At 46.0% G+C, this 14,497-nt stretch overlaps 1 protein-coding gene across 3 annotated transcripts in view; it reads right to left on the bottom strand.

Moving 5' to 3' along the window:
- Positions 1 to 4,404: 4,404 nt before the first annotated feature.
- Positions 4,405 to 14,497, bottom strand: part of SLC66A2 (solute carrier family 66 member 2) — a 54,339-nt gene continuing 44,246 nt past the window's right edge. For all 3 annotated transcript variants that reach the window (XM_035549725.2, XM_035549726.2, XM_050708920.1), the window contains one exon: positions 4,405 to 7,555. In XM_035549725.2, coding sequence (XP_035405618.1) covers positions 7,348 to 7,555 — 208 coding nt within the window. In that variant the 3' untranslated portion in view covers positions 4,405 to 7,347. The remainder of the gene's footprint in view (positions 7,556 to 14,497) is intronic.

Here is a 14,497-nt window from a genome sequence, read left to right as displayed (position 1 = left end):
GCACCAAGAGTCCACACCGGGGTGCCATTTGGTGGGGCAGTGAACGTGCCACCTCCTCCCGTCTCTGCGACACCGTGCGCAACACGCCGAGTGAAGGGCTTCTTCTGGTGTGCTCCGTGCATGGGGAGTTCATTTTGGCCGCTCCACTGAGGAACACAAATCTCAGACAAGCAAAGGGATGAGGGGGAGAGAAGGGCAGAAATATCTCTTCAGCTTTCCCAGGGGCTTGGTTTTGTCTGTTTTACAAATCAGGCACCGCCAGCTGCCAGCTCCAACGTGTGCTCTAGCTCAGTATGCGTTATTTAGTAAATATGCGTATTTACCACAGTAAGCTTTGTATCTTAGCCCCATGACAGAAATATACATAGAAAATCTTCCTGACTATTGTACTGAACGTTGAATTGTTGGTTTTCTTTCTTTTCTTACAGTTGAATATAACAAATACTTTTACAATTCACAACATTTCTCCACTTTCTTTTAATGCTTTCCATCTCCCATGTATCAAAACCATGTTTAACAGGTGAATAAACCTCAAATACGTGCTGCCCAGGAAGGGGAAGGTGATGTTATACCAGCAGTGACTCCCAGTTCCGCATACTCTTCCTCAGTGACTGCCGTCAGGAACAGTCCAAATTGAGTAAAGTCAATGAGACTCCTCCAGTGGCCTAAGCTGCAGCACAGCAGCTGTGATCTACGTTAGGAGTAGGCTTTTTTCCCCCTACTAAGAAAAAGACAATGCTGTCATCTAAAAATCAATATTACTGTTCTGCCTGTTCTTTCTGATTCTCAAAAAAATTTGTCAGTTGAAAGGGAAAATGAGTATGGTGTCATCTGTATGTTGTTTACTGCTGCTAGTCTCATGAGCTTTCCAGTCTTCTGACATGTGGTTTTCCAACTTGAGGAGCTGTGTAGCTGGTCTAAGTCAGTGCATTGTGTGCATTTTTAGGTATTCCTCCAAGTGGGATAGTGGGATACTTTAGGAGATAGCAGGAAAGGGGGCACAAATGCCTCTTGTACCTACAGCTCCATTGGTATTAGCAGAGCTGTAGGACCAACCGTGGTGTCGTCCTTCATATTCACCTCCTCCTAGGAAGAGAACAAAATATTAAAGGTGGGTTTGTTAGGGCGTTTTTTGTTTTTTTTTTTTTTTTTTTTGCCTCAGCTTATAGCACCAACCCTACACTAGCAGAGTTCTGTATTAAGCCATTCCTTATAGGAATGGAGCAAGGGAAAATAAAAGGTTACACTCGATTTTAATAAAAATTGGAAGCTGTGTTGCAGAACAAGTGCCACTAGTGATGCTTACGATTTGTGTGACATGGGGAAGGTGATGTTTCTCTGTTTTGTGCTGGCATGAAGGTCTGTGTCATAGTGGTCCAGCCAGGATCCCGTGCCCCCAGTTCCCTTCAGCCCCTAGAGAAGAGCAGCACGTGTCCTCTCAGTACGGCTGCAGGCTGTGCCTGGTGGAGTCAGCAGACAAGACACATGCACATATGCACACGCATACACGTGCGTGCACAGGCTGTGCAGCAGCCACTGCTTGGCACAGCCATGAATGCATTTTGCAGGGAGGGGAGGGCTTGATGCCCTCTCAACGCCACCTGCTTTGGGAAGGGAGCTTCGTGTGCCTGTTTCTGGGGACAGGAGCGGGGCCGTGGAGGCACGTGGCTACGCCAGGCTCCCAGCGCCAGGGCTGTGGGACACACTCTGGGCTTTGTGCTTGCGGCCACTGGAGCTGCAGCCCTGGCTCTGCTCCCTTGCTGCCGCAGCAGAGGGTGCCTCAGGGAAGCACAGCTGTGCCAGACACCCCCGAGCACTGCTGGGAGATGTGAAGGGAGCACACTGAGCCCAGGCACTCAGTAGGCTGTGCCTGGGTCTCCGGTCCCCTGGCTGCGTTGAGTTACAAACAAACTCAGCACAGCCACGTGCACAGGGCTCTGCCACCAGTCACAGCCTGCCACCACACGGAGCTCATTTTCGTGTGCCAGGCAAGAAGGGCTAAAGGGTGATGGATGCTACCTGTGTTGACTCAGACTCCTGGCAAACCAATACCAGCGTTAGGTTGCTGTGACTCATTGAGAGATTTTTTTTTTTTTTTAAATCCTGACACAGGAATTTCTTGCACTAAGGCTTATTAAGGTTTGACATTGAGGTTCAGCATTGCAGCTATGAAGCAAAGTGAAGAACGTGGGTGGGCAAGGCATGGCATGGTGATGGGGGGAGGAACAATGCATTTTATGATGTCTTCACGTGCATTCAGGTGAAAGCCTTCCATGATACTTCATGTCCCATGGACATCCCCTGCAGTTCAGAGCTAAATCTCTGGTGTGAATGCAGTGAGCAGCGGCCCTTCAAAGGGTGCAGAACGAATCTCCTCAGGGGGGTAGGGCCCATGAACATTCGTCAGTGTAAGCTTACTCCTAAAAGCTTACTCATCTTAAGACATCCTTGCAGAATGAAGAGCTTCATGCTTGCAGTGCTAGAAATAAGCTTTAATTAATGCCTCTTGTGGTCCTACAGCATGAAAAAACTACACTGAGACAGCTAACTGCAGCTCAGCAGCTCTGTAGCAAAAGTTGACACCCATTATTGCTGCGGTCCATCACGTTGCTATTGTCCTATAACAGCGAGTTCTTTGTATTTTCAAAAGGCACATAATTAATTCCAGTACCCACAGAGTTTTAATAAAGTGACAAAACCCACTCATCATGTTTGTTAGTCGAGGTCTGACTTTTAATAAAGTTTCATTTTATCTATTGAGATGACAGATGAGGAGACAAATATAAACCAGGAACCTTTTAAACAAATTATTTTTGGAAGCCGTATAAAGTTCTGATGCACACATTGCCAGACATAAAAGATACCCAGAGGACAGTGAGTTCCCCCCAGCATAGCTGTTATTATGAGCGATGCTTATTACTTTTGATCAGTAGCTGGAGAATTGTTGGTTTTGTGTGTGGTTGTTGTTTTCTTTGACATGGCACACAAATGATTTAGGGCCATTTATCACTAACTAGAAAAAATGCTGTACTACTGCCTGCATGCATGCCAGTGCCAGTAGATAGTTATATATACTTCTTGTGAAGCACAATCTAGCACTTCATGGTTGTAGCACATTCTGTTTGCATCAAAGAAAAAGGAATGTCCTCTCTGGCATGGGACTCAGACTCATTACATGTTTGAGAGCTCAAAATGTGGCAAAAGGCTTGTAAAGGGACAGTGTTAGAGGGAGCGGCACAAAGTCAGACACAATTCCTGCTGCTGGTATGGCACACGTACAGCCATCTTCCACCTCAGAGCAACCTTAATTAAGAAAAATTACAATCATAAAACCATGACAGTCATAACACACTCCTCAGTGGTCACCCAGACAAAAGTTGCTGTCTCACATCAACAGGGCCAGAACAGGCATAACCTGTGGCAGCCTCACAGCAGTTGCTTCACAGGGGGTAAAATATCCATAGCTCTCACAGCACCTCACTCCTACGAACTACAGCCTTAAGAGAGTGTGAAGCACTGGAGCAGAAGAGGGAAGAGGCAGATGAAGGGAGTAAGGAAATCCTGTGTGGTTCTGCTGGCCCGTCTGAGGCTGAGCAAAACCCCTCAGTTTCAGCTTAGCACAGGTAGGACAGTACCCGTGAGAGTCAAATCCAAGTAAACTGGGACACAGAAGGGGCAGGATGGGGGTCTGGAAGTCACAAGTTGTCCATTGGGGCACTTCCAAATACTGCTTTCTGCTTGGGACCTGGTTACTTTACAAGGCTTTCATATGGAGATGTGTCCGCTGTTTCTGGGCATGCCTCACATTTTGTTCTAGTCCGCTTCTTTTATTTGTTGCTGTTATCGCAGGTATTCCAACAGTATGTTTATTTATTGGTATACTGTTGAATTCTTTCTGTTATCAACAGTGAAGAAGGTGAGCACTCCTCCTTGACACAGTGGTTGACAATGAGATGTCACACCTGTTTTCCTCATCTCTTGTGCTGAGGCTGTGAGGAGCATGTCCCTCATGTCCCCCTGCTTGTCCCTCAGCTGTGTTTTGTCTTTGACCTTGTGCAGTTTGCCTGACATGGTTTTGTTTGCTTGCTTTTCTTAAAGCTACATAGTAATCTCTTAGTAATTTCTTTTCACCCTGACCATCACAAGCATACAAGACAGTAGGTTAAAAAAAGACAGCAAGTGTAAGTTCGCCCCAGAATGTATGAAAGAGCTGAGGACAGATATCCACAATTCCTGTCATCCTCTATCATGACCTCATGACAAACCACACCTTGTGCTTACCCACCCATCAGGAGGAAAAATACTGCTAATTATTTCTATGGATGATGCTCTGTACAGGATGAACTACAGTAGCATTTAAGAAACACGTATCTTATATCCAAACAAAACACAGCAATGCTGCAGTTTATGTATAATAGGTTTCTTTTATTTAAAAAGCATTACAACTGACAGAAAATAAACTCATGAAATGTGCCGTACATTCAGAGAGTTATTTAAAGTAATTGATTTATTATTCTCCGAGGTGATCATTGATACAGATACTTCATGACAACTAAAGAACAAAGTTCTGTAACATTTTCTCTGTAAAGTATCTTGCAAGGTGATGTTCAACAGTTCCCAGCCAAGAGTCCTACCTTATTAAATGCCACATACAGAAGATGACTTTAGATGTGTTTTCACTGGCTTCTCTTCCAGTATTTGCACCTCTAGTGTGAATGAGACTGCACACTGGTTTGGGTACTGGTGGCAGGCTCAAGAAACTGCCCAGGGGAGAGTCCCATAAGGAAAAAACAACAGTTGTTTTATCAGTAATACCTGTAGTTTAAAGCCAAAGAGGTGGCCAAAAGTGTGCACTCCCAGGTGAAGCTGTAACATACAGAAGCATATTTCTTAACAGCCATTTAAATTTAATATCCCCTTTTCATAGATTAGAAAAGACCACCATATACAAAAATCTTATCATTACAAGGTATTAAAAAAATCAGACCATTAAAACACACAGGAAAGTGTTCATTTGCATACAGTAGAAATACAATCCTCATTAAAGCAGCATACCAGAGAAGCCAGTTGTTAAATAAGTCTTCAATTTAAAAAGACAAAAGCCCAGATGTTCATTTAACATAACCAGAACATTGGAAAAAAAAAGAGAGGAACAAAACATTCATAGTCTGCCATGCCGGGTACATTGTCATTGTAAGGTCACTTCAGGCCTAAAAAAGAAGGGTATCGAAGAAGGAGCGTGGCGGCAGTGCCCAGGCAGAGCATCTCTGCCCACCCCTCAGAAAGAGCAGCTGTCCTCTGTTCTGGTCTGCTGGATCTGCCTGGGCAGGAGGGACTTTGCGAGGATGCCCCTTACCTCCACCTCCAGCAGTGCCCCACGGAAGGGAAGGACGGCCCAGCCTCAAGGGACCACCTCTGCTCAGAGGTTTGGGGCCCGGCGCTCCACCACCAACATGGCAGTGCCAAAACCAAATGGCACGTGCAGCATGAGCCCCGATGTCAGCCTGGGCTGCCTGGGCAGTGGCAGGGGCATGGGTCTGCAAAGCAGCACAGACCACGGGGCCAGCCCACTCCCCCCTGTCCTACAAGGGACATTCCCAAGCAGACGTCATGCAACTGTTGCTGTGGCCTGCTGCTGCTTTCCCAACAGAGGAGAGCTTGCCACCAGTGAAGACAGTCCAGACTCAGGTCATGAGATTCCCCAATAAAATAGGGTAGGGAAAGTACCTGATTTACTCACTGAAGTTATTAAACCTCAGACTTGCTCCCGTTGATAAGGAAACATAAGCTCTTGTGCTGATCTTGGAGTAAAAAAAAAAATGATTCTCAGAAATCTATCCTAGCTCTAATGCCTTGCCTGCAGTCACACGGGGCTCATCCCACAGCGGGGAGGGAGTTTCACAAAGAAGAAAGCAGCACAGGCACAAATGCTCCTGGGGCTCTGTGTCTTGCTGTAGTTGTCTCAGCCCAACCACAATGGTTTCCTTATGGCAACTGGCAGAAGCCTGTGGGCTTGGGCACAGCCCCCTGAGGGTCCCACACCACCTGCAGCTGCTAGACATGTGCAGTGCTCAGAAAGGGCACAATGACCTATGCTGGCAAGCAGCCAGTACAGACAACATCTGTGTTTATAAACTCTCTGTCCTATCTGTTTTCTCAGTCCCTCTGTCTAACTACAGACTGTTGATTCTCCAAAGAGCTTGGAAGATCTTAAGCAACAAAAAAAAAAGGAAAAATGTGGACTCCTTCCTTTTTGGGTCAGTGCAAGAAACATCCCCAAATACAAACTGGTTCTTGTTTGGCATTAAACTGCGTGAACGTGACTCTCAGCCTCAACAAATCAAGTGGTCAGATGCTAGGCCTATTCCATAGGACACGACTTTGTCTCAAACTTTTTCACTTCTCCCTCTAGGGCAATGAAAGTGGACTCACTTCTACCTCTGTGGCTCTGATTTGCTACCTAGAAATACCTGCCTGGCAATGCATGTCTACTGACTCCTGGGACAGGCATCTTCCAGCCCAGTCCTATCCTATGCATGGCTGCAGCAGTCAGTCTGTTCCCAAATCCCATTGAGCAAGGCTCTGTTAGAGCCCCTCACGCAATTTCCTGTTCGCTTCTCCTTTTGACTGACCACTTGATTGACTGTGCCTGCTCTACACGTGGCACAGCATTGCCTGTACTCAGCCACCATTCCTCACGCTGACACTTCTGCCTGCTGCACTGATACTGCAGCAGGCGTGTGTTACAGTTCACTCTTCGGCATGCTGACACTTCGTACTGTGTATGACTTGCTCACTTTCAGTTGTTCGCCTCTTTGCAGGGCTTCCCTCCCTTTCTGCTTACCCTTCTTCAACAAAAAAGAGAAAGCTCCAACATTTGCTCTTCAATACTTCTTCCTACATCGTGGAGATATTGAATGCTAACATATGCCACAACCTTCCTGCCAATATACAGACTTCATATTATATAAATAGGTAAAAGTCTCAGACAAAATATCCTATCATTTCTGTGGTGTAACATTTTTAAATAGCATTAAAAACACAAAACATCCAGCCCTTGTGATTAATATACAAACCTATGTGAATCAATAAGGCTCATAGGTACATATGCAAAAATAAAGTGTCCCTCCCCCCACCAGGAACCAGTTCTGTACAGCAAAGCCTGAGAACAGAGAGAGCAAGTTATTTTAAATAAAAACCCCAGAGCTGGAAGTGCAACCAGGCTTTCGATCCTTGTTCTCTTATCTGCTTTCAGCTCAGCAATGCAGGAGTATTTACAAGTGGAAGAGGAGGTGCCATGGCTGACCCTGCAGCACCACTGACCTGCAGCCTGTCCTGCCGAGCGCCTCACAGGGCCTTGGTGCTGGCAGGGTGCGCCGTGTGGGAGGTGGGCTTCTGAGGGTAGGAGCTGTACAAGTAAACCTGCAGCAGGATAGCGATGTCCACAAAGACCTGCAGGAGTCCACAGATGGAGAACTGTAAAGGGGCCTGATTCAAGATAAAGTAAACAGTCTTGAAGGTGTCCCCACTCATCCACATCAGCACCATCTTGACACTAAAAGACAGAAAAGAAGGGTAATGGTATTTATTGCAAGGAAGAACTCAGCGTGCGATTAGATCAGCTGTACCAGAGGATCCACCTACATCAGCAAGGGTTTACACTCTACAGTGGGTTGAGATTCCTCTCTGCTAGGACACACAGCTTAGCCTAGCCACGAGGCATGGCGCTGTACTTGGAAATTCTCCACCCCACAACCTCCGGTGCTCTTACCTCAGCAATTACAGCTTCAAATGCCATGGCTATGAAGGTACATTTTAGACATCCAACATTTTAAAATGCCCAGCTAGGATATTTGACTCAGAAGCGCTCTGTAAACATGACGGACACACGCTGAGAGCACTGACCATGAAACAAAGTAATCCAGTGCATGCAAAAAAATCAGTTAATCCCAGCTTCTTCTTGTGTGTACAATTTTGTGCTCACACCATGTCAAGTAACAAGATACACCTGCTCCCTCATGCACGCACACTTTTTTAGCATCTTGTAGAAACACAATAGCATCATGTTATTTTACCATCATGTAGAAACACACGTTTCTGATAGATACACGAAATCTTTTCTTATTGAAGAAAATAAAAATCTAAAAACCAGAAAGACAGACTGTCCAGTAACAGGGAAAGAGGGGAAATCACGTGTCTGCAGCTGTTTACCAGAAGGCTGAATATCACCAGGGATTTTCATCAAGGACACGGAATAAGAACAATGCCCACCCAGACTTCCTTTTAATTAGCCATCTTTGCTTTTATTTTGCTGTATCACCGAGACACCTCCTGTCCTGCAACCCAGCTCCTGCTCTCCTGCATCAGAAGAAACTCGGGGGAACAGAAGCAAGTTCTTCAAACTTCACACAAACCAGTTTTCTTCTATGCCTTCAACAAAACATGAACAGCTAGTTCCTGAAGGCTGTTTCTGAGGTTAATGTGCTTTAACCAGAGAGTTTACAGAGCAGCTGGATAAGCGGCAGTAAACAAAAGCTTTGTAGTTCACAGTATGAGCATTGTGCATGATTTGCTGTAATTATGAACGATTATGTTTTGCCAGCACTGACTTCAATTCATCAAATGCAGTCACGCACACGCAGCAGGCTAGGACAACGTTCATTTCCCAAACATTCAGTCAGGGAGCTAGCACAATTTTTGTTTTGGACACAAGTACACAATGCTGTTTTGCAAGCCAAATGCTGCAGCCCGCTCTCTCCCCAGATGGGAATGGTGGTCAAGAGCATCAGTTTATATTGACTGAGTTCACTACAGAAACATAAGCTTTTGTAACTCATGTCACCCAACTGACAGCATAAAACAACAAGTCTACAATGCTACAGACCTTCCAAAGAGAGGCTTTGTGTGGAAGTGCAAGCAAGGACATGGGGCTGAGTGAGCAGTCACTCCCCACTCAAGGTAATTCTAAAAATGTAAATAAATAATCAGAGAAGAAGGAAAGCAACTGCTGAACCCACAGCATCATCTGTGCTCAGCGCAAATAGCTTGCGCCACCTGCCTTGCATCCATCCCGTCTCAACAGATCACGTTATGTTCCACTTACAGGAGGTTTACACGTGTAGGGGGTGGTGGAGATTGTGTGGGATTTTAACTGGGGAGAATGGTGAACTGTGAGGGTAAGAAAACTGCCGCTTTGCTTGCAGGCAGCCAAGATTCGTCCTCCTCTGATTTTAAGCTTGTCAGTGTTTGCTGGGCAGCTGATCACAATTTAAAAGCGTGGCTGGGGACCGGCACTAAAGGTGCAGTACATGCTAACGTTGTCAGGCCAGACAAACTGTATGTCATCAACTTAAAGTTAATTTAGGCATGCCACCAAAGATCTGAATAGGAATTTAACATACGTGGGATGTTTGTCATATATTCCACATGGAGAAAGCTAGCCAGGTTTTAAGAATGACCCCACAGTGCAGTGAAGACGTGGAGAAAATGCACATTGTCAGGAGGTTTATAGTTTTAACAGTTTCAACACCCAAAGAAGGAATAATCACTGGGTGAAACCTTATGGATACCTGCAGTTCAGCAGTGCCTTAGGAACTGAACTCTAGACACACACTTCTGGTTGTGTCACACATTGTGCTGAGTTTTGTATTAGGCTTACATGGAAAGGTTTTGTTAGCTGAGGGGGCTGCAGGGGTGGCTTCCGTGAGAAGAGTCCAGAAATTGCCCCATGTTAGATCAGAGGCAGCTACAGCTGGCTCCAAAAGGGACCTGCCCCTGGCCAGAGCTGAGGCAATGAGCAATGCTGGCTTCACCTCTGTGGGAGCACATTTAAGAAAGGCTAAAATATGCTACACAACAGCAACTGAGAGGAGTGAGAAAATGTGAAGAGAAGCAGCCCTGCAGCCCCCCAGGTCAGTGCAGCAGGAGGGCAGGAGGTGCTCCAGGCACGCAGCAGCAGTTCCCCTGCGGCCTGTGGAGAGGCCCCTGGTGGAGCAGGCTGTCCCCCTGCAGCCCATGGGTCCCACACGGAGCAGATCTCCACGCTGCAGCCCGTGGAGGAGCCCCCGGTGGAGCAGGTGGATGTGGCCTGGAGGAGGTTGCGGCCCATGGAGAGCCCCCGCAGGAGCAGGCCCTGGGCCGGAGCTGCAGCCCGTGGAGAGGAGCCCACGCAGGAGCAGGGGGTCTGGGGGGAGCTGCCGCCCGTGGGGGACCCGTGCTGGAGCAGTTTGCTCCTGGGGGATGGACCCCGTGGTATGGAGCCGTGTGGGAGCAGTTCTTGGAGAGCTGCTGCCTGTGGGTAGCCCCCTCAGGCTCAGTTCGGGAAGGACGGCATCCCGTGGGAGGGACCCCACGTGGAGCAGGGACTGAGTGAACATGACCATGAGGGAGTGGCAGAGACGAAGCATTAGGGAATGATCGCAGCCCCCATTCCCCGTTCCCCTGTGCCACTTGGGGGAGGTAGAAGCGGGTGGATGGGGGAAGGTGTTTTTAGTTTGGTTATAGTTCTCACTACTCTAGCCTGTTATCAGTAGGCAATAAATTACATTAATTTTCCTTACACTGAATCTCTTTTGCCCATAATGATTACTGGCGAGCGATCTCTCTGTCCTTATCTCAACCCATGAGCTCTTTTCATCATTTTCTCCCCGTCTTTTTGAGAAGGGGGAGTGAGAGCATGTTGTGGTGGTGCTGAGCTAGCCATCAGTGTTAAATCACCAGAGTTTACTGAAGTAAACTCAGGGTTTTGCTAGAAAGCCACCTGTAAACTCAACAGCTTGCAGTACCAACTGGGTAACTTGGTACATATTTCACAAGCCTTTGCATGTTCTAGAGTCCCTCTCTTCAGCTGGTATATCAGATGCTCAAGGAAAGCAGCAACATGCCTGAGGTGTTGCCACTGGGATCTGGCAAAATGCTCTATACACAAGAACATCTCAATTTGTCCTTTTCAAAAATTATTCTAGAAACATCATGGACAGTTTAAAAATCTAACAACAGCAATCAAAAAACATACATCCTTCCTCTGTTGAATATCTTGAACAAAACCTGCAAATCACCAAAGGACTATAAGAATACAAAATAAAAACACACAAAATACTAGGTGTTCCACAAACATTTCGTATTGCAGCTGCACCTAGCTTGCCAGAACCCAGGGTTAATGCAGAACAGTGATGGGGAGTGCCAGCTGCTCACTCTCCTCTGCTTCCCTCGAGTAGAGACTTGGTCTGGATGACAGGAGCATGTACAGCACAGATCTGAAGGTGTGTGAGGTAGCCAAAAACAGCTTGGCAAGGAAACGGGCACAAACAAGAAGTGAGAGGAGATGAAAAGCCCTGGAGGAAAGCTGGTAAGGTACTAGAGGCTGGTTGGATGAGAAGGGGAAAAAGAGGCTACAACGGTGCAGGGGATGACAGGAAATGGAAGAGAAGTGCAAACTTGTGGTACAAGTCTTTGGGAAGAATGCAATAGTAATGGTCCTGCCCCCATACTTAGGCTGTGCAGTTGCTTTGTCCTAGCTGCATACACCATTCACAGTAATGCAAAGGTGCATGCATGATTCTGCACGACCAACTGCATGGTTATACCATCACTGCTCTCCTATCTCCAGCTACTGTTTCACTTCCAGATGCCACGCTGTACAGAAAAGCCAGTTTTTATCTGCAGCTTCTCAACATTGCCCACTTGCTCGGGAAAGGGAAGTTATTCGTGATTTTTTTCTTACTTTTGGAGTAGAAAACAAAGAAAGCAACAAACCCTAGTCAGATCAGCTGCCATCCTACCTGCCTTGGAGGAGAAAAGAGCAGAGTGTCTGTGCAGAAACGTGGTTTTGTTGACCAAATAAATGTTTTTTTCAGTTGGTTGTGGGGAAGGAACAGGAAAAAGAGGAGAGCATACCTGAGCCTTTCTTCCACTGCTCTGCTGTAACTTCCACTTGCTGAATGAAGCTCCAGTCCCTTCCTGTAAGATGTGTGGGGCTCGTTTTTAAAAAGCCACCAATATGCCAAAGGGGACAACTCACAAGTCCCTCAGCTTTCTTTCCCTGCAGGATTCTGCATGCCACGTGACAGATGTGCAGGATCACACTAACAGCCTGAGCTGTTACACAGAGCCACATGATGCAGCAGCGGCTCTAGTGCAGGCTGTCAACAGCGGTGAGCAAGCCTTCTGCCTGGCTCTGCGTCTCCAAAACACCATGCACCAGGTGCCACCAGCTGCCAGATCACAGCATCACAGTGCAAGAGGAGCTGCCGCGCTGTTAACGCAGATGAGCTTTGCTGGAAGAGGCAGGCAGGCCCCACTGTCACCACTGCCCAAGCCTGGTCAGCTCAGCACATGGAAGCTGCACACAGTAGACTTCCCAATCTGTCTCACAAAGTCTAACTTCACACTTGACCTTCCTGACACCTGCAAAGCTGCACAAGTGAGCTCAGCTTTGCTGTTCTATGCAGCACCAGGTACACAGCAAAGCAGGATTTAGGAGTAAATAAATTCGTATCCCTCCAGTAATAGCTTAAAGCCACACCGGAGAGGCATGGAAGGCAGGAAATGTTCACCTTGTTGATATGAAGGATACAGTCATTAGGAGAGTACAGTGTCCATTCTGCTCCTGGCACAAACAAGTGAGTGGGTTACAGGTGTGCAGAGCCACAGAGCAGTTTGAGGAGGCAGAAAGAAACAAATGGTAGCATTTGGTTTTGTAATAACACAAATGCCAACTGGAGGGGCAGGAGGAAGGAACTGCACAGAAATAGATGGTATAGCCAGAGGCCAAAACAGGCGTGAAGCAAAAATAGCACTTACCAGTAATGTAATGTAATGTAAAAGTAGTAAGTACTGCAGTGCCCAATGACAACAAACCTAAAAGCAAGCACCTTCCTTAGATCATCATTTCTGATGACGACTAGGGGTGCGTTGCTAAATTCTATTTTTTAATATGGTGATATAAAAATGCCCTACAGTGCTTCTGTTCTGTGCCACTGAGTACATTTCATAAGGACACTGTACCAATATCATTTTCGAAACAAATAAATGGCATGCTGGAAAACAGCATTCATTTTTCTCAAGAAATGAACTTGCCTCATTCATGTTCCTTGTCCTTTGTGTATTAATTCTGAGGTGACAGCAACTAGAGATAATGTCTATGAGTACGTCATTATCTACAGTCAGCCAATGAATAATGATTTTTAAAGAATACTCACCAAATTATTCAGGTGTAGAAAGAGTTTGAAAAGTGTATTAAAAAAAAAAACACATTGTGTTTCTTCTCTGTGAGTAACTGTACAAAAGTCTGTGTAATTTACAAAACAGTGAGACGAGCCAGGTGTTTAGGCTCAACACCCATCCCAGCCCCATTATCCAGCACTCATTCTGCTGGAATCAAAGCTTTTCAGTTTTTTCATTACTTCTGCTCAAAACCTGGCTGTCACAATCTCAGATCTTTGATTTTCTGCTGGAGTCTGTTGAGCATACTCTGCTCAACATTAGCCACTTCTTGGTCGTTACACCTTTCTTCTGTCTTCATCTGGAAGCGCAAAATTGCAAAGAAGATCTTGTAGAAAAAACTACACAAGAAGCTTCCTCCCTCCCCTCCCTGCTAAACCACTCCGTCTTAAGACTACTTGCAACCACCTATCAAAATAACTTACAAACTGTGACACATTAGCAGAGCTGCAGAACAGCAGTTCGCAGAACATGGGCTGATACTTGGCACCAACCTACACAAAAACAGAAACACGGCAGTGCTCGCTTCCTGTTTGCTCTGTAGATTTTCTCACATCAATGTTATGACTGCGTATTTGTATCTTAACACACAAACCCAAAAATACCCTGCATTCTGGAAGGCACAAAGAGAATCAGACATTAGACAGTGACTTCTGCTGAGAAATTCTGTAGTGGTTTGACCAGACATACCGGCACAAATAGCAACAGGAGATACGTGTTGCCCTGATGTAATTGCATCCTGCGACAGCCACAAACTTGGTGCCTACTGTGCTCAGACAGTCAATGATCACAAAAATCCTAACAGTTACGTTCAATAACAGAGAAATGAATATGATTTATTGATCTTCATATACTTAACAAGTTGTTCTTTTCCTTCTGTCTCAGGCAAGTGGACATTAAAAAAAGGAGAATTAGCTTAGATTCCTTTCATTGAAGACTTAGTGGAAGGTGACCACAATTTCTCCAAATCACGGCCAAGAGCTAAACCAAGACACAGGCAATGCTGGATTCAAAGTCTGATTTTTTTAGATTGCCACAATTTCCGGCATTTATTCATATACTGGCAGCTGGCTTCCATATATGTTAAAAAATGCAACAGTTCTTGGGATATAAAAGCAGAATAAAGTCATTTCAGAGCTGACAAGCAAGTATCCCCTTTCGGGGATAAGGTCCACATGAAAATAGTTTTCCAATGCATGTTCTGAACACTGCATTTGCTCTTGGGAAGTGAGGAAGAGGGGACAGAAAGTCTCTCTTGCAACCTTTTAAGCCGTTA

Source organism: Cygnus atratus, chromosome 2 (genome assembly GCF_013377495.2).
Source record: "Cygnus atratus isolate AKBS03 ecotype Queensland, Australia chromosome 2, CAtr_DNAZoo_HiC_assembly, whole genome shotgun sequence".
Taxonomy (NCBI): Eukaryota; Metazoa; Chordata; class Aves; order Anseriformes; family Anatidae; genus Cygnus; species Cygnus atratus.
The sequence above is the reverse complement of the archived record's forward strand: the minus strand, read 5'-3'. Positions and strand labels throughout refer to the sequence as shown.